This window comes from Ambystoma mexicanum, chromosome 3q, assembly GCF_040938575.1.
Source record: "Ambystoma mexicanum isolate Mex_15411 chromosome 3q, UKY_AmexF1_1, whole genome shotgun sequence".
Classification (NCBI taxonomy): Eukaryota; Metazoa; Chordata; class Amphibia; order Caudata; family Ambystomatidae; genus Ambystoma; species Ambystoma mexicanum.
In genome coordinates, this window is record NC_090926.1 from 1,063,739,948 (window position 1) to 1,063,762,492 (window position 22,545).

At 46.3% G+C, this 22,545-nt stretch overlaps 1 protein-coding gene across 1 annotated transcript; it reads right to left on the reverse strand.

Annotated features, from left to right (window-relative positions):
- Positions 1-1,231: 1,231 nt before the first annotated feature.
- P4HB (prolyl 4-hydroxylase subunit beta) lies at positions 1,232-21,954 on the reverse strand. The gene is made up of 11 exons (XM_069655293.1): positions 21,459-21,954; positions 18,242-18,448; positions 16,545-16,678; positions 16,277-16,414; positions 15,190-15,294; positions 5,570-5,695; positions 5,122-5,322; positions 4,494-4,614; positions 3,342-3,523; positions 2,473-2,562; positions 1,232-2,261 (listed from the first exon to the last, which is right to left on the reverse strand). Exons 1-11 carry the CDS (start codon positions 21,610-21,612, stop codon positions 2,178-2,180), a joined length of 1,542 nt encoding a protein of 513 aa, XP_069511394.1. The 5' UTR covers positions 21,613-21,954; the 3' UTR covers positions 1,232-2,177.
- Positions 21,955-22,545: the final 591 nt, after the last annotated feature.

Here is a 22,545-nt window from a genome sequence, read left to right on the forward strand (position 1 = left end):
GAAATTAGAAGCTGCGAAAAGGGAGCAAACAAGGAGAATAATGGAGAAGGGATGTCACTAACTGGTGGGCATGTAAGAGCTACTCATCGCATGGACACTAGAATGAATAGATGGCCAAGTGTTTTGGACCAAGAAACAAAAACGAAACCGGATTAAATCAATCCTCTGCAACCTCCAACATCGTCTGCTAGTAGACGGCAATTAGAACAAAATGGGTATTAGGATTAGTTCCTACAGGAACTTCAAGGCGAAGATCACGGCAAAATGCGCTGTTGGGACAGCGGCACTCGCTATTGAGGAAGACACTACTGCAGGATTGACACATTCAAAGGGCCTTTTCTCAACTACAATAGATCTTCAGGATTACGCGGAATGCATCCATCTGTAATGGGCACAAAGGCAGTGCAACCCACCTGCATGCATCCGATGGCAAAATGCGGCTAGGCAAACCATAGCGCTGTATAGGTTTATTTTAGACATTTATGTAGAAGAGAAATGCTAAGTGGCAACAAGAAGTTGAGCGGGAATACTGCAGCCCCAAAGGGGTCTTTGCTTAAAACTTTCATAAACCAAAGTAGCAGTCAATGGTGAGTAGGATCAAGGGCAATGTATACCAAAATATTGGCAGAGCAGCGCATTGCCCATAGGGTATGTAAGCTACCAGAATGCCGTATTGTGTCAATGAACAATGCTTCGTTGCACGTGAACTCTGATCTGCAAGTGTTGCATCCTTTAACATGACAATATACACACTATGGTTGGTATTCATTAATGTAGGCAGGGTATCTCCTGTGACCTCCAGTGCAACTGGGAGTGGGTAGCATTCCAAATGAATCACAAAAGGTTAAGATGTCACTTCTAAACGATCACCGACTTGATGGTAAAAAAAATTGAATATCAGCCTTCATGCCCGAGCTCAGCCTCCAGGCCTTGGCCTGGGATTGGAACCTATGATGCTCTGCATTCTCCTGTGATCAAGACAAACACGTGGCCCCCAGTGTCCCAGTCAAATGATGCATATTTATAAAGCCACAAATATACTCCAGAGCCCCCTTCAGAATAGTCCAATAGTTACCCTTTTAAATCCCCCCCCTTAACTAGATTGGCCACCACAACAGTGGCCAATGACATCAGGCAACAGTTGGGTTCCCACCAAACCCCATCCTTTGTGATTAGAGTTTAGTCTGCAGTAACTAGCATAAAGAAAAACAAGCACATACAAATAACGAGAAACGTTAAAATTTAAACTTTATTTGGCCAACACATTATGTTCCAACTAGTATGGTGGAATGCTTTCAGAAACAAGTTTGATCCCACTCAAACCTCTCCCACACCCACTCTCCCACAATGCCCAATTGCGTGTCATAGGTTGCTTCGTTCAATGAGACTCCCCACTGTTCCAACCAGAGGTGCACTCACAGGAATGCCAATGAAATGACAGGTAGTGGGAAGTCCATCTGCCTTGAGGGGAGGAGGCTGTTTATGTATGTGCAAGTGTGAACACGATAACGGCAGGCACATACCCACTGAGCAGTGCCCATAATACCAAAGGACGGAAGGCTGGCAACAAAGGCACCTTCCCAAACTGGCCCATCAGCAAGATGCTAGGGCACATGAAAGTAGGCAGACCATTATGCTGCCAGAGGGACCAGAATACCCACCAGTGACGTGCATGACAGCCCATGGCTTAAGCGGAGAACTCCTGCAGACAGGTAGGTTCCAGAGATTCAACAGCAGGCAGATTACAAACCCAGCAGAAAAGACGAACACTGCACCACTGCTGCTCTCGTCTCCTGACATCGTGGGTTCAGCTTCAATTACCAAATATCCACTGCAGAAAAAATTAAATATCCTGCAGAACCCCATGGGTCCATAATGCTTTAAGCAAGACTAGAGCGCTGAACCTTCAGCTGCTCAAGTGTATTAGCAAAAAATGTACAAAAGGAAAAAAAGTAGTGAAAATAAAATGCTCATTTTCTGATTGTTCCCAAGTAGTCAAAAAGGGCTTCTCCCAGCCGATGAGCAGCAACACTTCAACTGTACAGGCTGGCTTGGGTGAAATGGAGTCGCAATCCCTGGATTCAGCCACCTCGTCCCAGACCTAGATGCACGCACTTGCATTTTCGCTGCTTAGTGTCTCCTGGGTTTGTATGGGGGTGCGCAGGCTGAAAGTTGCTTTACAGCTCATCTTTGTGAATGTGTTGGTCATCATCCTCGTCTTCTAGATCAGGCTCATCGGCCTCTTCCAAGTCTTCAAGATCCTAGAAGCAAAACACGATTGGTGAGGTCTCAGAAATAGCCCTGTGTTTACTACATACTTGAAACGAAGGGCCAAGCAGACGCAGTGCTCAAGCCAGAGCTATTCCCATGTGCTGGATTCCAGCCATTCTTTGCAAGACCTACTAAGCCAGGGGCACCTTGGTGCAAAAGAACAGGAGTGAGTATGTGCGCAAAACTAAATGGGCCACTTACATCATCGTCAGCAGCCGCTCCATCCTGTCCTCCACTTTCCAAGAACTTGGTGAAGCCTTCCAGGGTTCGCTCCCCGTTGTAATCAACGACCTACAATACCAAACAAAGTTAAGTCATGCCATGAAAAGCATCACTGCATCAACAAAGAACATCCCACAACGAGGGCCGCCGAGCAGTGCCATTGACAAGACGCAGGAACGATCATAGCGAAGGATTTCCTGTTGGGCACCCTCTCCTGCCAGGGCTGTAGAAATAGTCCTAGATATTGTTCTGCGTTGCATACACTCGCATCCAGAATTTAACGCATAGTTTCTCTGCTATGGAATGAAAAATGGAATCCAAATCAAACTTTTAACTTGAAGTGACCACTACAGGAGTGAGCCAAACCACAAGGCAGCCTAAAGGCAGTCAGAACAAGGGTGCTAGTGCTCGCAAGCAAAGCGCTCCAGTGCACAGAGCACATTCAACCAGGTAAACAAGCTGAATTAAGGCCCAAGTTCTGCATAACCTGAATTTGAGCAGGGTAGACTCAGCCTTCCATCCTTCACAGGCTGAGAAAAAAGCAACCAGCCGAATTAATGAAATTAGACCTCAAGACTTAACCCTATGAGGCCAATATTTCCCAGCATGCCACTACAGTCAGGAGACATTCATGTTACCCTACTTTTGGAATAAGAGTCGAAAATTGGCAGGATGCCAAAAATCTGTAAAAGATGTGTTTGCAATTCTATACATTCAATCCATTCCTTTCTCAGGACCATAAATTGACAGGCTAAAGTAGTTGCTGTATATGCCATGCAGCCACATCCACTTCAGAAGGTGGCGCTGAACTCAGACCCCGCCCACCCCCGACCCCACATCCCCCTTACCTTGTGCTCTTCTCCGGCTGGAAAGAACTTGAGCGTTGGAAAGCTGTGGATTTTTACGGCCTCAATTTCATTGGTTGTCGAGTCCATCTTGGCAATCACAATATTCTCATGGTCCTTGTACTTCTCGCCCAGTTTATCCCAGATCGGCGCAATCTGCTTGCAGTGGCCACACCATGGAGCATCTGCCAAAGAAAACTATCAATGCCAAGGCAACATGTGGAAGAGGAGCAGCTACAGAATGCAAGGAAGAAGCGTCAGGAATAGGATTTTAGTCAAGTAAACTTCCCTTCCAAAACAAAAAACGTCTTAAGCCAGCAAGTAAAGCTTAGCCATACTAACAACCAGATAAGATGCCTTCGTGTACAGAGTACAGTCTAGCGTTAATGCATAAACTCCAGATAAAATTCTGGAGGAGGAGAAAGAACCCAATCTTGTCCACCAAAAATTGAGCACCCGTCTGTTACCAGCAGAGCTAGCAAATTGGACTTGAGCAAAGCAAAATAAGGAATTAACGTGTGGAAATCCTGTCGTGCACTGTGGAGCCCACCACTAACTAATAGGTTAAGCACTATGAAATTCCGCTGAGTTTTTCTTATCACAGACCGATTCTAAAAATGTAATAGCAAGTTTAGTTTCTGCTAAAGCATACTTTCCAACCCAATAATGCCATGCATGGAATGGAGGGGCTTTAAGGTTTTTGGAAGCTTGTGGGCCCTTCTTTGCTAAGCTCTGCAACATTTTTGCCACTACGTGGAGCAGAAAAACCGCTGATGCACAGTTGAACACCATGGATCAAACTGAACATCCACCCAGCACCCCTTCAACAAAATCTGCCACATGGTACATTTTAATATATAGAGAAGTATTGTACAAATACATGTACATCGCTTCTATTACTTGACAATTTAAGCTGTGTCCGTTAAACAAGGACAACGCACACTGACACATTGTAAGTTACATGTGGCCAGCGTTGCTGTACAAAAAGCTATGCTGCGGCAATGCAGGCTATAACAAGTATAGAATGGGACCACACACATCCAAGTCAGTGAAAAATACATTGATAGCACATTTGTACCGATAGTGTGAATGCAACATTAGACCACTTCCATAAGCAAGTCCTCCACTTCACTCCATAACAATGCAATGACTCACAGAATTCAACGAACACATTCTTGGCTGCATCAAAAACCACTTCCTCAAAGTTTTTGCCGACGAGCACTTTGACAGGGTTCTTATCCCAATCATCGGAAACCTCCTGGCTCATCAGGTGTGGCTGTGAAAGAGAAAGTGTCAGGAAAACAGAATTGCCAACAGCTAACTTTCTCCAATCGCTGGGCCCCACACGATATGGCGCATGCAAACCATTATCTGCTGACCCTTCCCCCTGCGAGGTCTATACAGCCAATTGCACCGCTTGCACCCCCCCCAGTCGCCCTCTCTCAAGCAGAGTCTTCTACACACTGCTTGTAATCTTCAAAAAGAAAATAATCAGAAGACTTTCCCCTAGTTTATGCACAAACCCAGAAGCCCTACCACTTGGCACATTCTCAAGCCAGGCAGTTAATTCACCCACCTCGCAGAAAACGCACAATGCACACGCTGATCCCACTTGTTAAAACTCAATACTGCCCTAGGGACCTTAGAGCACACAGCTGACGATTACCTGCTACTTCTGAAACTACACAAAACGGTGCCCACACACAACTCCAAGCAATGCCTCCTCAACTTTTTGCTCCTCGAACACCCCAACTGCTCGGCCACGTAGGCCATGCTTTCTCACCTTCACTTTGCCCTCTAGGAACTGGTCACAGAACTCCTTTATCTTGTCAGCGCTCAGATCATCAGACTCTGGCTTGTACTTGGTCATCTCCTCCTCGAGAGTAATTAAGCGCACGGATGGGCATTCCTCCTTCTTGAGGCCAAAGAACTCAAGAATGCGCTGGTTATCGTTGTGGTCACTGTCGATGAAGATGAAGAGGATCTGGGGAAAGAGCAAACTATAAGAGGCCTGAAAGCGCAAGATTGAGGCTTTCAGCTTAGACTGGAGCGTGAAAACAAAGGTCATCCTCATTGCTGAAAGCTCCCCATGCAAGACCTGGACCATAGGAGCACTGAAACCTCAGTGCAATAGCAAAAAAATGTGTCCTGAAAAGGGATGTGGCGCAAACAAACTGAGACCCATGAACACTCAGTAGATCGTGGCTGCATTCAGTAGGGAGGCACCATACCTTTCCTTTGAAGTGCCCTGCAGCTTTCTTGAAGTTTTCGAGTTTGCCGTCATAATCTGTCACACTCTTCGGCAGGAACAGTAAAATGTGGGTCTTTATTTCTCCGCCGAAGATTTTGGGGGCAGTCTAGACAAGGAAAAGATGTGTGAAAGAGTTAGTAGACATTTGCAACGTTATGCAAGTAAATCCAATTGGACAAAATCTTTCAAAACTACAAATGCTAATACTCACCAGGGGCTAGACCCACCCGGAGCACCCATGCTCCTTGTAGCCCCCCGCCCTTCTATTTTATTAAGGAACGCATAGTGCCAGGATACAAGTTATGGCGTACCACTGCATGCAGCCCTACAGATAAGGGTTGTACCAACACTCCCAAAAAAGGAGTAGAAATACTAGAACAAAATGGGAAACCTGCACATAAGGAGTCTATTCTTCCGCGTTCTCACACACAGCACCGTGGGTATGTGTGAACCAGTAAGAACACTGGTTAGTGCCACAGGAAGAGACTACTAAACTATCATTGCCTGGCCTGAAGAGAAACTATTTACTACAAAAAATATGTGTTTCACAGTTGCATGTGTACCCTTATAAAAATACTCTCATTTGGAATGGGAATTGTTTTGTACTCCCTAAAAATCCTTTTACTCAACTAAAAAAATAAATGAGTGTAAGAGTAAAATACTCCCCCATTTCAGCCAGGCTGACTCAGTTCACCCAACATCGTGAGCAGTTATTCAGTCTTTAGTATGTTCCAGTTCAGAGACCCCCGTTTAATCTCACTCCTATCTGCCAAACTATATGCTGTGAGCAAGCAGTCCGTGTACCTCCATCCTCCTCTGGAGTACCTTTTGCCAGGCAAGCAGGGGTTGCTCATACATAAAAGACAGGGATTCCGCACGCGTCCCATTATAGACGAGCCATGTAAGGCCGGAGGTCTTGTTACCGGCCTGCATAGCCCTTTGGTCATGCTGATAGGGGAGAAGCTCCAGCGCCCCCACGCGGTTTAGAAAGCCTATGGGCAGAGTTTGCCACTTCGGGCCTGCGCCAGTACATGAATCACATGCTTCCAGTGTGCATGGTGCAAGACATTCAGGGGAGCAGAGCGAGCCCGGAGCGGCACAATAATCAGGTAAGAGATTTATTTTTTAACCTGTGTAACACAAGTATGCATTTCTGCCTGTCGGACAGCACAAACATGCATGAAGCTCACAAGCCAGTGAGCAAATGAGAGAATGCGCGTAATGTGAAAGGGTTGAGAATAGTCCGTTGTCCAAAGCCTTCCCAGCAGTTTTTTGTGCGATTGTTCAAAGAACAGAACAACCCCCCGTTCCCCCCCTCCACCCAACACCCGAGGTTGCGCTTTTTGCCGAAGCATTACAGTAACAGAATGGTTAAGGGGCCATTATCCCTAAACTGTTTGTCCCACAGGAGTGCAGGGATAGTGGCTACATCGCCTACTAGGCACAGACATACAAAACAAGAGTGATCACAAGTATAAGGGTGAAACCGATACAGGTAAGCGATAACTCGTTTGCCTTTCGTGGTTACGTAGACAAAGCGGGTTGAGCATGCAGAGCTTGCAAAATCTACTGCCCACCATTAGCAAGTACCTTTTTCATGGTACTCTACCTTGCTGGAGAGTATGGGATGTCTAAAACTCATTAAACAGTTACCAATAAAAGAAGTTTCACTGTGCATGCCTGGCCTTGTGTGGCAGCATTGCGCCCGTAGGCAGGACTAGTGTGTACAAAAAGGCCCCGTTTTGTTATGTTAGGATGCAAAACCTGATTTTATAACTGCGTCCCCATGTTTCCAAGTGCACAGAGCTTGCAGAGAAGTTTGGCTTTGTGATCTCCAGAGTCAGCACACTTAAATGATGGGTTCTGCCAACGAGGAATCAATGGTGATCGCGTGGAGGCATAGACAAGAGATGTGCTGGTGTAAGGCCAATGAAGGATAAGAGGAGGGTGTATTACTGCAGGTGACTGGGGGGATAAATAATAGTGTCACGTATTTGGGGAAAACACAGGGGTCAAGTTTAGGTGTGTGGGAAGCCGGGCCATTTGAGTGATGTGCATTTCAGTTTTAACAGCGACATAAGATGTGCTAGGTGAACATAAGGAACCCACCCTCCCGCCAACACAACCACAATCCCTTCACCCGATTTCTCCCCATTACGTTTGTCAAGTAACCCCCCGGTGCCAGGAGAGATTGGTAAAGGACTCAGTCAGCTCCTCAATCCAAAAGATTTAAAAGTCACTTGTATGATTGGTTATCCTTTGCAGTACAGGCGAGCGTGTGACCGTCTAATTTTAAACCAGTTAACTGTCTCCTTTCATAAGCCGGGCAGTGCTGTAATGGAGCAGGTCAAGCCTTATGATGGTAGGATGGGGGCTCTCCCACCAAGCCATGCAGCGATGTGCGCCGCTGGTGGTGAACGCGTTTCCATCCAATGTGTGTAAGCTGCAATCTGTAGTGTGCGAGAACGCTGCCATTTGCTGTTTATCACTATGAATATGGGTAGAGCCGTGAACTGTCAGAGGCGCTGCAATTTGCAAGATGAGTAGTTTTTTTTGTGGAGAAGTACTTCAAAGTTTACGACGTGAAAAACCTATGCATGAAATCCTGGCCCCACAGCATAGCTTAAAGCAGTGGTCTTCAAACTTTTTTGGCCTAGGTTCTTAGCGCCACCCCCCCACCCCCAGCTAAATTTGGGCTGGCCGGGCACCCCCAAAAATGCCAAATGGAGTGTATGTACAGATGGCTATTAACTATTGTGCGTCACCGCACCCTATTCCCAGTCTAGTCCCTGGGCTCCCCCACCTGCTCCCATCACTGTCACTGGGCTCCCTCATCCCACTCAGTCCCCGAGCTCTCTCCATTACAGACCCTGGGCTCTCCCCACCTGCTTCCACCACCATCCCGGTTCTCCTGGCCATCCTACTCCCACCAACCCGTTCCCAACACAGTCCCAAGGTAGTGAGAGCGGGTGAATTTTTTAAATTGGAGGGGCATAAATATTTCCCACAAAAGTGGCATAGCGACTGAGTGCAGCGAGGGAGCCCGAACCAATCAATGGAGGTTTGTGGGGGTTTTTTTTTCCGCCGGTGAATTCTTTTTTAAATAATGGGTTAAAATGTTGCATTTTAGAGCATACTTCAAACACATTCACACAACAATCATTCCACACAGCAACCACTCCATCATTCATACGAGCACCCATGACCATACACTTAAGCATAACAAGCACATCCATACACAAAAAAATTAACATAAACGTACCTTCTGCAGGGGCATGCACGTGGTGCTAAAATGCCCTGCTCCAGGATGCTCTGTTCGAATGACTGAGGTGGCGTAGGAGCTCCCCCCACACACAGACATGCAGTGTCCCAGCCAGCATTTCCAATGAGCTATGCAAGACTGGCAAAGCAAACCCCTCCACCCACCACCGCTCCTCCCTGCGTCGCATGGCTCAGTAAGCATGTGCTGCTGGGGAACTGAACAGTCAATGGGAAACAGTGTTTCCCTTTGACAGTGCACCCAGTACAGGAGCACCCTCAGCTGGAAAAAGCAGCCGAGTGCGCTCAGTGTTTCACTGAGCTGGCTCCTCCATAATGAGCGAAGGGGCCACTGGGTGAACACCCTCGCCCATTATGGATGAGCCACTAGGCTCAGACTGACCTAGGGCGATGCCTGCAGCAAAAATGCTAGCGCAGGCTAGTCAAAAATGGGAAACTTTTTCGGATAATGTGGGCCAGTTTGATGAGTTACTGCACTATGCAGCTAGTAATTTTGACCATTGTTTCTGAATATTCTTTAAATATCACAATTTGCTTACATTAACAAAAAAACACCCCCTTGGGTACTATTGTGTGACTAAGGAATGAATATGCATTTGCAACTGCGGGCCACTTTCATTGGTGCCTAAAACCGTTTTATGGTCCAGTCAGACCATGCGCAGCAGCCCCTGCCCATTTCCTCCAACCTAAAAATATATATTTACATTTCATGCTGGGCGGTTCCAAGATCCACGGAGAAATGTTTGCAAATGCCGGACCCGGGGAGTTCCTGCACCCAAGCAAGCACGCAAAAATTGTTAATGCAAATGGGAAACTGCAAAGGTCCTGATTGCACAGCCCCCCCCCGCCGTCACCCATATCCTACTGATGGTTTTAATTCCCTTATCCTTTAATTTTCAAGGATATGCATTTCTTGTATAGCCATCTGAACCGGAGCCATTAACCTGGCTGCCTCCTCACCCCATTGAAAGGCTCTACATACAGAGTTGCCAGAATTGAATGCCAAACATGCACCGTACCCACATTAACTACACAGCACACCGGATGTGCATCTAGGCGAACATTGCAGCCATCGTTAACATTAATAAAGACCCACCCTTTAGTTGGTGCATTCTTGCTCAAAGGACCACCTAAAACCATGAAAATCAATTACTGCCCTCTTGTTGCAGTGCACACGTGGTTCCCTAAAACCATCACTAATCACCTCCAACAAACGTTACAGCACCATCAATGTTGTCTTCGTGTCATTAAAACGCAAAGAAGCCAGCAAGGATGGTATGTAACTAGAGCCCGTGACAATACAGTCGACAAGACAGGGGAGGCTGAGACAGCGAGGTCCTGCAAGCACACAGACCAGAGACGTTTTTATGGGAGGGTAAAAGGGGCTCTTGCCCAGGGACCCCACCTTGGAGGGGGTCCCCACAAAACCAGCTGATCTTAAGTAGTAAGATTCCATTGTTCACCAGTCTTAAATAGCACACTTTAATGGGGTGCTGCTGAGGCTCTAAACCCTTTGCCTTTCTGCTTTGGCAAGTGCATTCCTCCTTGATCAATTCATCATGTATTTCTTTCTGCAATCACTGTGGTATACATAGTTTGTGTGTTCCTTATGGCACAACTCTGTAGCATTCATTCCTTCCTGTGGGAATTATGTGGACCATGTTTAATAGGCAATAGTGAAATGCATATTGATAGAGCGTCACAATGGCTCAGAAGTTAGCTCATGGTGTAAGCACCTATTGCAGAGATGTGTTCATATGCAAAATTAGAATATCACATTCCAGCAAGGCTGAGCCTTTCCTAAGTCTGAAGTTTATAAACCTGCCTGCATATGTACTTGGTTTTGCAGAACATCTGCTATTATCAGCAGTGTACCTGTAACAGATAGGGATTGCTATAAAAACGAACATATCATCCGCATGGTGAAGGTCTATACATTGGTTTGTTCATATGGGGGGGTTGTAAATCGCCACCAATAACGGCAGAAATTGTTAGACCAAGAGGTGACTAAAGATCCAACTTCACGACTATGGAACAGCGTTCATGTTTGTATCCTGGATTTGCCAGCAGACGATAGTGATCCTGGTCAAATCATCTAATATATTTTACATTACTGTGCTGTCTTCTATGAGGTTTGCCTTCTTGCATGCTGCTGATATCGTTTAGCCCATTACTTGATCTTTCTTATGTAGGACATTTGGGTGGAAGGGTTGGTAGACAGAAGAGAGCGGACAATATGTTACAGGCCTTAGGCAAGCATATTTTAAGGTCTGCTTGTTTAACACAAAAACGTTTGCTTTTTGGTAAAAGTCAAGGTTTTTATGCACGTTTAGAAATGAAAATGTCACAGGCCATTGTTTTGGAAGTATTTAAAGCTTTAAAATAAAGACAAACCCATATTAAATTTGGTAAAATAACAGATTGGTATGCTGGTCCTTATATACTTCCCTTGATGTAGAGAATGAAGCTAGACCATTCCCATTTTGCATAACCTTCTATAATATTTTGCTTCAAAATGGTCAGGTTTGGTAAAGTGATGGGTACTTTCCAAGTCCATTTTTTAATCAAATGATTGTTTTAGTTCATGGTAAGAACTGGAAAAAAAAGTGTTCAAATTCAGAAATTGCAGAATTGGCACAAATCCCAGCTTCACCCCTTAACCAATGTGTGATCATGGGCATTTAATTTAACCTTGTAGTGCCTAACCTCTAATATTGCCAGTCCCTAAACCTTTAAAAATTTTCAGCCCTTCGAATGATTTCCTTCTTATTGTACGATCTTCATAAAAGCCCTATTCATGGTTTCACTGTGTTAATAGTGAGCACATTTATATTTCACACCACAGGCATTTGTTCCTTTGATATCTAATGGCAAACCTATTTGAAAACCATATCCCACTTCTAATCGCAGTCTGTCTGGATAAAGACACCTTCCTGGTAGCTTCCAATCTGCCTCCACAATCCACGCTACGGTATGTGTAGCATTCTCCTTCATTCCAATTGGTGTATATCCATGCATGAGCACTTTTGCATTCTGTGAGGCAGCTAATGTGAGTTCTGTCCATTATGGTTACATGTACCTTTTACATACAGTCTTGCATTAATACTACATCTACCTTCCTGGATGTTATTGATAAAACATATCCTGTATGTACTAGAACAGTAACCCCTTTGTAGACTTAATGTTGGTCTTCAAATGCTACTTGTTTATAATTCTGATTAGAGCAAGAATGAAGAGGGCAGGGGGACTTAAAGGGAGTAAGCGTGCTTCAACCTATAGGTTGTGAGCGCGACGGTGGGGGGATGCGACCAGTATTCCTGATCCCTTAATGCCTTTTGTTTGGCTGGAAGGGGTCGGGGCAAAGATGGCCGTGCCCAGGGCCCCAAAAGTGCTTAAGATGGCCCGGGCACAGACAAAATATGCACCTCGTGTGTGTCTTATTAATTCGGTCCCAGGTGCAGCCGACACGACTGGCATTTGCCTCTGTGCCCGGATGGTCCCAAATTGATCTCTCTGCCAGAGGAGCACAATGGCACTGAATGCTGCTGGATCTTGGCCGAATTTTTGTTCAAGCGGTGTGCAAAATAGGTGGAATCACAAAGTTGTCAACCACCAACATATAGCCATTAAACCATGTCTGCGCCAATAGCAAAAGGGCCAGTTTGTAAGTGGAACATGGAAATTTAGATCCTATGTAAATAGTTAAGTGATTTAATGCATAGCTGGAGCACTTGGCAAACAACAAAGCAAACCTAGATATGAAGTCAGTCTGCGAACACAAATTGGATTAAGCAGGGTGGGGGCTTGGTGAAGGCTAGCGAGAATACACGTGACGAAGTGGGCAAACCAGTGTTGGGTTAGGTAGAGACGGGAACAGGAAGGACTTGCTGAGCGTAATGAAGGAGCACCCAGTGTGGGGGGAAAATGCTGGCGCATTGGCACAGCCAGTGGAAACATTTGCTACAGTGTTATTAATGGCCAAGTGTTTTTAGGGAATAGCATAGCGGGCATAATTTAATCCAGGTACTGGCAAATGCAGCCAGCCATGAACTTTCTTTTACCATAGAATAACCGATTAAAAAGGGGTGAAGTAGGCACCCTAGCTAATAAGGATGGAGCCAGCATAGACATGTTTTCATACAATAGCAAACACTCAGGACATCCTGTCCTCATTCTCCCTCTGTCACCCCCCTCCCGCTATTCCCTGCTCTTCCTCCGGCCCTTCTGCTGCCACCCCTGCTCCCTCCTTCTCTGCCTTTCCTCTTTCCTCTCCAGACGAGGTTTCTAGACAAGTCCGATATATGAAAGTCATCAAAACAGGTTCACCCCTGTTCCTCCAAATCTATCAAGATAGACTCCCTGGTGCCTGCCCTGGCAGATTTCTGCAATGACTCCGTCACTGCAGTCTTCCCACCCCCCTGAAGCACTCCCTTGTGCACCCTCTTAAGAAACCCTCTGCCGACCCCTCCTGCCCAGCTAACTATCGCCCAATCACCATCACTCCCTTCCTGGGCAAGCTCCTGGAGAAACTGGCCATCTCCCAGCTCAATCTCCACACTGAATCTGTTGGTTGTCTTCATGAGCAAACTGCTCTCCTGAACATCCGTGAAGACCAGCTCACCAACCTCAACTCCAACACCCCTTGCGTCATTATCTTGCATGAACTCTCTTCTGCCTTTGACACCGTCAACCATGCCATCCTGCTCAACCGTCTCCGTGATAACCTGGATCACTGGTCAGGCTCTGGCGTGGCCAACTTCTTTCCTCTCCGACCGACCCTCCCAGGTCCAACTTGGGTCCTTCCTCTCCGACAACTTTTTCTCTACCAGTGGTGTCCCCCAGGGATCGAACCCCTCTCCCTGGCTGTTCAACCAATACCTGGCACTCCTTGCCCACTGCATCGCCGCTCTGTCACAACTTTGTGCTATGCAGATGATATCCAGCTACCCTCGGCCTCCTCCTCTCCTTCCCTCATCTGACTGCCATCCAGGAATGGTGTGCCGCCAACGACCTCTGCCTTAATGTCAGTAAGACCGAGATTCTACTCATCGGCACACCCACTCCCTCCTTCCCTGCAGCTCTCTGGCCGGCCGCTTGGCCCTCCTCCCACTCCCACCTGCAAGGCTAAAAACCACTGGGTCATCTTCTGCACTCTCCTTCTCCCCTCACATCAGACGTCTCTAAGAAGTCACTAGCAGCTGCACCTCCTTAGAGGTATTCTTCCTTTCCTCTCCTTCCCCCAGAAGCTCACTGTCTCCAGGGCCCTGGTCCTCTCCAAGCTGGACTACTGTAGCAGCCTCTATCTAAATCTGCCTGCCTCTACTATCCGCCCTCTGCAACTTATCCAGAACAGGACTGCGAGACTTGCCCTTGGCCTCAAGCCCAGGGATCGTATCTCTCCAGGACTGCAATCTCTGCACTGGCTCCCAGTGGCTGCAAGGATTAAGTTCAAAACCCTCTGCATTGTACACAAGGCCCTCTGGGGTCTGGGACCGAAGTACCTTCAACTCTTATCTCCCTTCTCGCGCTCTTCGCTGATCTGCCTCCAAGTCCCTTAGGGTCAGTCGCTTTTCCAAGCAACGAGTTGGTGGCAGATCACTCTTCAGCAGGGACCTCTTTGGAACAGCCTTCCTGAAACTTGAGAAACACCTCCGGTTCCGTTAACACCTCAAAACCTTCCTCTTTGCTTCTACTTCTTTCTCTCCTCCCCTCCCTTGCTGAACTCCTGACCAAAATTGCACTGGCTATCTGGCCACTCTTTGATCTCCACTTACGTCTCCACTTCCTTGCACTTGCCACTAGCTGGCTGTTTATGTGTCATTTATTCCACTTCCCATGTACTGCACTTCCCCCCCTCTCCCTTCCCCCTGCGCACTTTTCCTTTCCCCCCCTTCCCATGCACTTGCGCGATCTGAAGGACACCTGGCCTAGTAGGATCGTGGTTTGTCCTCCCTTTGCCCCCCCCCTTTGCCTCATCGCGCCTTGAAACACTTGTGTATAGGCGCGTTATAAATGCCATATCATAAGCAGCATTATGTGGCACAGCCAGCAGAAAAAGCCTGCACTGGCAAAATACGATCCTCATGAAAATGTGTTGGGAAATGCTATTTTGGTGACCAGATAAGAGTTACAATGGTGCATTTTACAGCATAGTTATCCACGTCTTGGGGAGCACTCTCCTTGGATCTCGGCCGGATTTTTGTTTAAGCTATTAGGGCTAATTCACGGATCAGCCGCCCATGTTCATTTGTGGGAAATTCGCGCCCTGGCAATTAAATTGAAGACCTGTGACGACATCCCAGTATTAATAGCACGAAGTACCTGCTCAGTGAACTCGATGACCAACGGCAGCTGGTTGGACTTGATAAAGTTGATGATGTTCTCCTTGCTGATTTCTTCGTCAAAGGTGTTTCGCCCTTCATCAAACTGTAGGAAGACGAGGAAAAGGGTATGTAAACATGCAACCTCATGAATGGTGATGTCACAATATTTTCATAATGTATTTCCTATAGTGACTCAAATATTGCTATTGGATTTGGGTTCTTGGAGCATTCAGCAGGGCAAAATCTTGAGGGTTGTGGCATCATTCCAATGCTTAACTACGGCACTCGAGTCGCATTAACACCCAAGCCAGACGTTTTTTGGCAAGGCAACATTTGGCAAAGTTATCTAGATTCATGATCACACTAAGCAGACCGATAGAAAATAAGTCACTTTAAAAACACAAAGGTCAAACGCATGAAACCCTTTATAATGTCCAGGGTACTGTGCAGTATCAACCAAATCAAAGGTCAATTAACACAATGAAGTAACTTTAGTTTGTGGAACCCCGGAAATGCATTTACTAGCTTGTTTAAACAAAAACGTGGCTAATTATAATGCATGTATTTATAATTGTGGATTGTTTGATCAGCAAACTAGTTTGTATTTGATATGGATAATTTGTTTACAAGAGCTAGAAACGCACAGAATTGGCACAAGTGCCAAAGGGTGATGGTGCGAGTGGATTTGTATTTGGGCAGTGCAAGGACTGCTCGCCAACTGCCTGCCACTCAGAGTAAATCACCCCAATGTCACAATGGAACATGCTGTAAAAGGAGGAGAGGGATTGCTGATGTGGAAGTTGGAATCTCACTGAGAATTCAGCAAGCATAATTGCAGCTAAAGAAAGCACCAGCTGGTGTTGGGGCAGTCTAAGCAAGCCATTAAAACACAGGTGGTCACTGAGAATGTATCCCCTCAACGAGGAATATGCATGTAGTCGCTACTGTTCGATTCAAGAACGTATACAGGAAATGTAAAGCACAAGAAGCCTTACTCATGTGCAAATAGCCAAGTCTTAATTGAGCATCTGACGTCAAGCCATTTCAACCACTAGTGTGAACACTGGAACCAGTTTGCCACTCACCTTCTTAAAGAGCACAAGTACATCTTTCTCAATCTGGTATTTGGCAAATACAGCATCACTGGAAGCAATTGCACATGGAATATCATCCACTGCATCTGCCGCTTGAAGGAACGTCTTGGCCAAATCGGACTCCAAGTCCTGGTGAAATAATCGAATAGCTTTAGAAAGAGTTCAGGTGAAGACCAAGCTATAGGGTCTCACAGAAAGGGAGACCGCACAAAGAGCAACAAATTCATCTGGAACCAGAGCCATAAAAATGTGCTGTTACCTTAATAAAACCAATCATTACAACATCCTGTGAGGACACAAACTTTTCAGCTGCTGCTTCGTCCTCCAGAGTTAAGGCAGCTGGGCCAGTGCGCTTCTTTAGCCAATTCACAAAGTCGGCTGCTTCCCGGCCAGCTAAAGAATAGAAATCTTCATTATGCCACAGTAACAGTGCAGCATTAAAAAACTTAAGATGGCGACTAGAGATGTGCATGTATGTCACGGTTAGACAAAAGCGTCATCCAGAGAAAAACAGAGCAGAAGCCGTATTAAGAGCAGAACAAAAACAAATTCTACTTGGTGCCATTTAAATACACTAGATGATTACAGGAGTGTTATGTTGAAATTGAGGCAGATTTCGGGACAAAGTATGGAGTATTTGATAAACGAGAGTTCATTCATGCCATACACAAGAATGTTCATACATATTTACTAATATGACAGTTGGTCACCAGGATGGAGCAACCCAAGTGTGAGACAGGGTGTTAAATTAGAGGTAGATTCGTACTCCAATGGCTAGCAGGATCATTTTGTGCCCAGGGGAGTGTGGGACAAGTTGGAGACAGGAAGCAGGTAAACAATTACGTAGTTTAGCGGGTGGGGACGGGATGATTTTTTTGCGTGGAGCTATTCGGAAGGAGCCACCCATTGATGACAGTGTGCCATGGAAGAATATCTGGGTATGAGTGGGTCGGATGCATGCTAGAGGAGCAAGCTGTCAGCAGAGCTTTAGCACAGTGATGATGATATGACATTTGTAACACGCCTATACACAAGTGTTTGATGAGCAAGGTGCTGCCATATTTTAAAAATATTTTGCTAGACCCCGGCAGCAGTGGTGAAATTAAAATTCATTGGGAGTGCTGCAGCATATGAGCAGCGTGAAACCATTGTAAAAGGGAGACATTAGCGAAGGAGGGAGAAACGCACCCCCCACGGGTGAGTATTAAAAATATAATGACCGAAACTAAAGGCAAATGTAAATATAGAATAGAGATGAGGAAGAACGAGCCTTTGAGGTGGTCTATAGACCAGTGAGACCAGGACTCATACTTGAGACACCACTAGGGGAGTGGTAAAGTGGACATTAATGCTGAATCTGGAGGAGATTTGGGGGGGGGGGGGATGAGCCATAGTGTGAAAGGAGGCAGAGCCAAAGTAGGATGAAGGAAGAATGGGCAGTGTTAATTGCAGACCTAGAAAAGAGCAGATTCTGGAGCCTGCTGCAAACGCCAGAGTACTGGCAGTGCAGGTACTGTATAGCGTGTTAAATTTGAATTAGCTGGCAATGCATTAATATACCTAGATTTGGAAGTGGTGGGACACAAGAGCGCCTAGTACAAGAAGGATTACAATTTTGTGTTTGTTTTATTGGTTAAAGATCAACTCCACCTGAACTACATAACATACAACATATCAAAACGAAATTATTAACATTGACAGGGGAAATAAAGGAAATTAACGGAAAACAGAATAAACTTTTTTAAAGATGGGCATAGCTTATTTAATCGGCTCGGAAGATAACTGCAGGTGAAAGCAAAAGCTATTTGAGCAATCAAAGGAATTGCAAGATGGGTTAGCATAGGATAGATGAAAGCTTGGCAGGGTAAGTGGGAGAGAAGCGAGGAGAAGGCGAGTTAGGAAAAGGTCATACAGGAGAGCTTGCTTGCTTAGGTGGGCAATGCGATCACCACTTACCAGAGTACTCCTTGGCTGATGAGTCATCTCCATTCTTGAAGAACTTTATTGTTGGATATCCTCGAACCCCAAACTGCTGAGCCAAATCAGACTCCTCTGTGGCATCTACCTTGGCCAACCTGATCTCCGAGTCCTCTGCCTTCAGTGCAGCAGCAGCCTTGGCATATTCTGGGGCAAGTGCCTTACAATGACCACACCAAGGAGCATCTACAAAAAGACCACCATATTAGAATTCCAAAATTGACTAAAATGTTTGATCTTTAATTCCACCCTCGCATCACGTTAGTATATCGGCTCCCAAAAAAGCATCAGAAAAGGTAGAAAACTGGAAACCAAGTGAACAGATTCATAAGCACTGCAACATGTATTACATATTATAGACTAACATCTTAGTCAACAAATGCTGTGTTAGATTAACATTTACTGCCCTATCCGATTGATTTAAACCCCTCAGGAACCAATTAAAGAATAAAATCGCTGTCCAGATGTCTGAGGTGCGGTCCACCATAGATACTGGGACATTCAATTGAATAAATGAGTACCAATAAATTACAGTAGTGCCAATTTGTATCTAGAGGATGGAACGATATACACTTGATGCATATTGTGACTTCGATTCTACCACAAAGAAGCCAGTTTGGCACAGTTCACCCATGGACACAATCCAGGAATTCATACACAAGCAGTGCACTTAGCTGCAATATGCACACTTGTACAAGTGTACACAGTTTACCTCTTCATTAACAAATGAACCAGAATCTCATGGAAGCATAATTTGCTCCTCTGCAAGAAGGTTCCAACTTCTCTGATGTATAAAGGGGTTAAGTGGTTTTATGCCTAGGCCCAGTACGTGATCAACACGTAGGACACAGACGTAGGCCTCAATCACCACTGTGTGCCTCCTTTCCCCAGACATCAGCACCTTGTCTACCGAACATGTAAGTATGCCAACATTAAGCAGGAGCAACCAAAACCAACTCTACTTGTCTCTTTAGGCACCCACTAGACCAGTAAATCCTAATATTGAATTTAGTCAATGTAGATGGCCTGAAGTGAACAGGCATCTGAACCAAGGACCAAGAAAGCAGTTGGACAAACGAGGCCTTGCACAGATAAGGGGTAAAACTAAGGTGAACTTAAGATTGTCCTTCAAGTAGAAGAAAACCCTACTGTTGAAAACCAATTGGGACAAAATGCAGTGTTCAAAATTGAGGGGAACTGTTTAGCTCCTGCTTGTAGCCTAGAAGAGCCTGGTTGGCTGCACACCAACAGGTACCAGGAGCTACGGTTGGCTCCCCAGGCCAATGGCTGCTGAACAAAAAACATTTGTGAATTAACTCTGCACATTTGGGGCAATCTATAAATATTACGACACATCGATATGACATTTAAAGCAGAAGGGGGCATAAAAATTGGACAACGTGATAGGATTTCATCTTGTGTGGAAGTTCAATTTGTGGAACTCTTCTGGTACCCCAGTAGTAGCTCCTGGTCACTGGTTAATGCTAGATAGCAAGCAGCTGTGTTCAGCTCCTGCTTAATTTCTAACCCGGAAACCGCTTCATGCTAATACTACCTAAAAAGTTAATTGAAAGCCCATCCAAGTCAATGCGGTTGAGTGTGCCACAAAAAAATAAGACATGATCAGGCCAACTCCTTTTGGGCAGTAGCTATGCAGACCACATGATCTCTTCTCAGCAGGCATTTTGAGCCTTCATGACTGCTAGATGCGATAGGCAGGTCAGACTCATACTGAACCCATCAACAGGGATCAAAATCCTCACCCTTTATGGTCAATTATGTCTGTGCGAAATTGACTCCAATTGATGGTGCCTGCCTCAAAATTGGTTCAGAGCCGTCTAAGAAATGAATATCCTGTACAAAATAATCAGTAGATGTTCCGATCGAAAGTGCTGAAGGGGGGGGGCGTTTTCATTAGCTTAGAAAAGTATTTAGCTCCAACACTAGCCTACATTCAACAAACTTGTAGCATTAAAGTTAAATGTAATGGTAAAAGTGGGCGGGAACTAAAGGGTATGACGTTCCCTTACTTTTTGGGGCAATCAGTGATTGTTCTGAGTAACACTCCAGTGGTACACCATGCTGGGCTATCTTGAAGGTAGGTGCTGGCTTGCTGTTGGTTTCATTGTATGCCTACCAAGGATGTAACACTCATTGCCAAGCAGTCACAACGCCCAGTTCTCAGCACCGACTTGTGCAATTAATCATGGATTGCTAGTGTCTGTACAGCTATTGAACAGGGTCCTGTGGCTAAACCCTAGGCGTGTCCCTTAAGAGGTGGGCGGGTGGGTGATTGGAAGGGGGAGACCGCTCAAACCTGCATGTTGTGGATACAATGACCAACTATCGTTATTTAAATGCTGCATTTTCTTTCCATGTTTTCTGTGTGGTAGTGGAAAAGAAAGGGACAATATGGTGTTTGCTTTGTGGGAGGGGCTGCTGTGGGAGCAGAAGGGGGCTGAGGAACATACCCCTACTTTGTTTAGTTGCAGTTCGACCACCGATTAAACGTCAGTTTGTACCAGCTATGGGTGTTTGAGTTGTAGCATGCTAGATGGCAGCCTGAAGCCTCCACCAAAAGCAGCTTTTAGCTGCACAAAACGGTATTTCGTCACCGACTACTGAAATACTGGTGACAGCGGGTCATTTAAGACGAGGGTGGCGAAGCTGCAGTGGCACACCACATGCGGTGATGTTGCTTATACCGTCCATAAAAAGGTTGAGCAGTCACTTCCAAAACATTATATGGGGATCATAGATTAAGAACCCACAGCTTGTAGTAAGGGAATCCTCTGCCCGAAAAGTGCTTCTTCCACGTCCTCTGAAGCTTCGGGCGGAAGCGCCAGTCCGGGGAACGCCCAGAAGGGCGGAAGCTCCGTTTGCTTGTCAATCAGGGCGGTACACATGTAATACGTGCAAAATGGGATCTATGAGGGGCGTGTGCCCGGTACCAGCAACCCGGGACGCCACACCAAGGACACCCTCCATTCACCTGAAAAGTGAATAAGCACACACTGAAAACCGAGCTACCCAGCCCCATTTCACATGGGGGCAAATTAATCACTGCCTCACAGTAATAGCGGGCCTGAACTGCCAGTGTTACTGTACACGGATGGGTATACGCCTTCCTCGGTCACCCTCCACACAGACAGCCCGGTTCACTCCCCGCCCAAACACCCACTCCCCCGGCACTCACAAAACTCCACCAGCAAGCCCGCGGTATACTTCTGCAACGCCTCGGGGAAGTTGGCCTTGGTCAACACTAGTACATCTTCCTCCTCCGGGATATCTGCCAGCACCAGCAGGCCCAGGAAGAGGCACGCGAGGGCGGGCACTAGGAGCCGGGCCATGACAGCTGCGAGTTCGGAGACTCGAAAGGGGTTGAAGCGAGCAACGGGCCACTTGCGCTGCTCGGGTCCTGGTGCAGGCCTGGAGTCGCTCGCGCCCGGACGTGGCAGTACACCGGCCCCTGCTACTGCTGCTACTTGAGAAGGGGGAGCGCCACTGCGCACGCGCCTTATATCACCTGGGAAACTGCTCGTGTAGGAATCTGACTGGGCCGCGTCTCGCTGTCAGGCCCGCCTCTCGCGCTACCAGAAGTGACATTTGGGCAAGGATGACGCGGAGGCAAAAGACCCGGAAGAACAATAAACTGGCCCTGTCTCTACGATGTCGTCTTTTCACCGTGTGCTAGATTTTTTTTCCTCAGTGTTCGTTGAAAAGGCGAAACTTAACAAAACCATATGAACACAGGCCAATGTTATTGCATTCATTGAACATAACCTCCACGCCCCTCTTCCTCGTCCCAGTGCTTACTTTTGAGACCCCTGTCTCAGTGACAGGAACCCTTTTACCAATTCTAATTACTCCACCCCTCCCATGAGGTATATTACCCCTTTAACTCATTACCCATCAGATAAAACGTGTCCGGTCCGCTGGACATGATCTCGCTGCTGGGCGTGTGAGCAAAGGAAAGCCTGCAATGTGTGTGCCCTGCGTACATTACATAGCTCTCAACCATTTGTCTTGCAAAGGCGGGTGAAATCACCCGATTTTGTTTTTGGCGGGTGAGACGCCCATTGGAATGAATGGGCGTGCAGGAGGCTTGGCGGGTGAGTCAGCCTTTTGCAAGGCGGGTGACACCCGCCAAAAGCGGGTGAGTTGAGAGCTATACATACCAACATTCTGCAGCACTTAAAGCGGGAGAAATTAATTTTTCAGATTGAGTTACATTGGGGTTACAATTATTTTTGGCTGGAGAAAGTAAAAAAATAACATCTTCA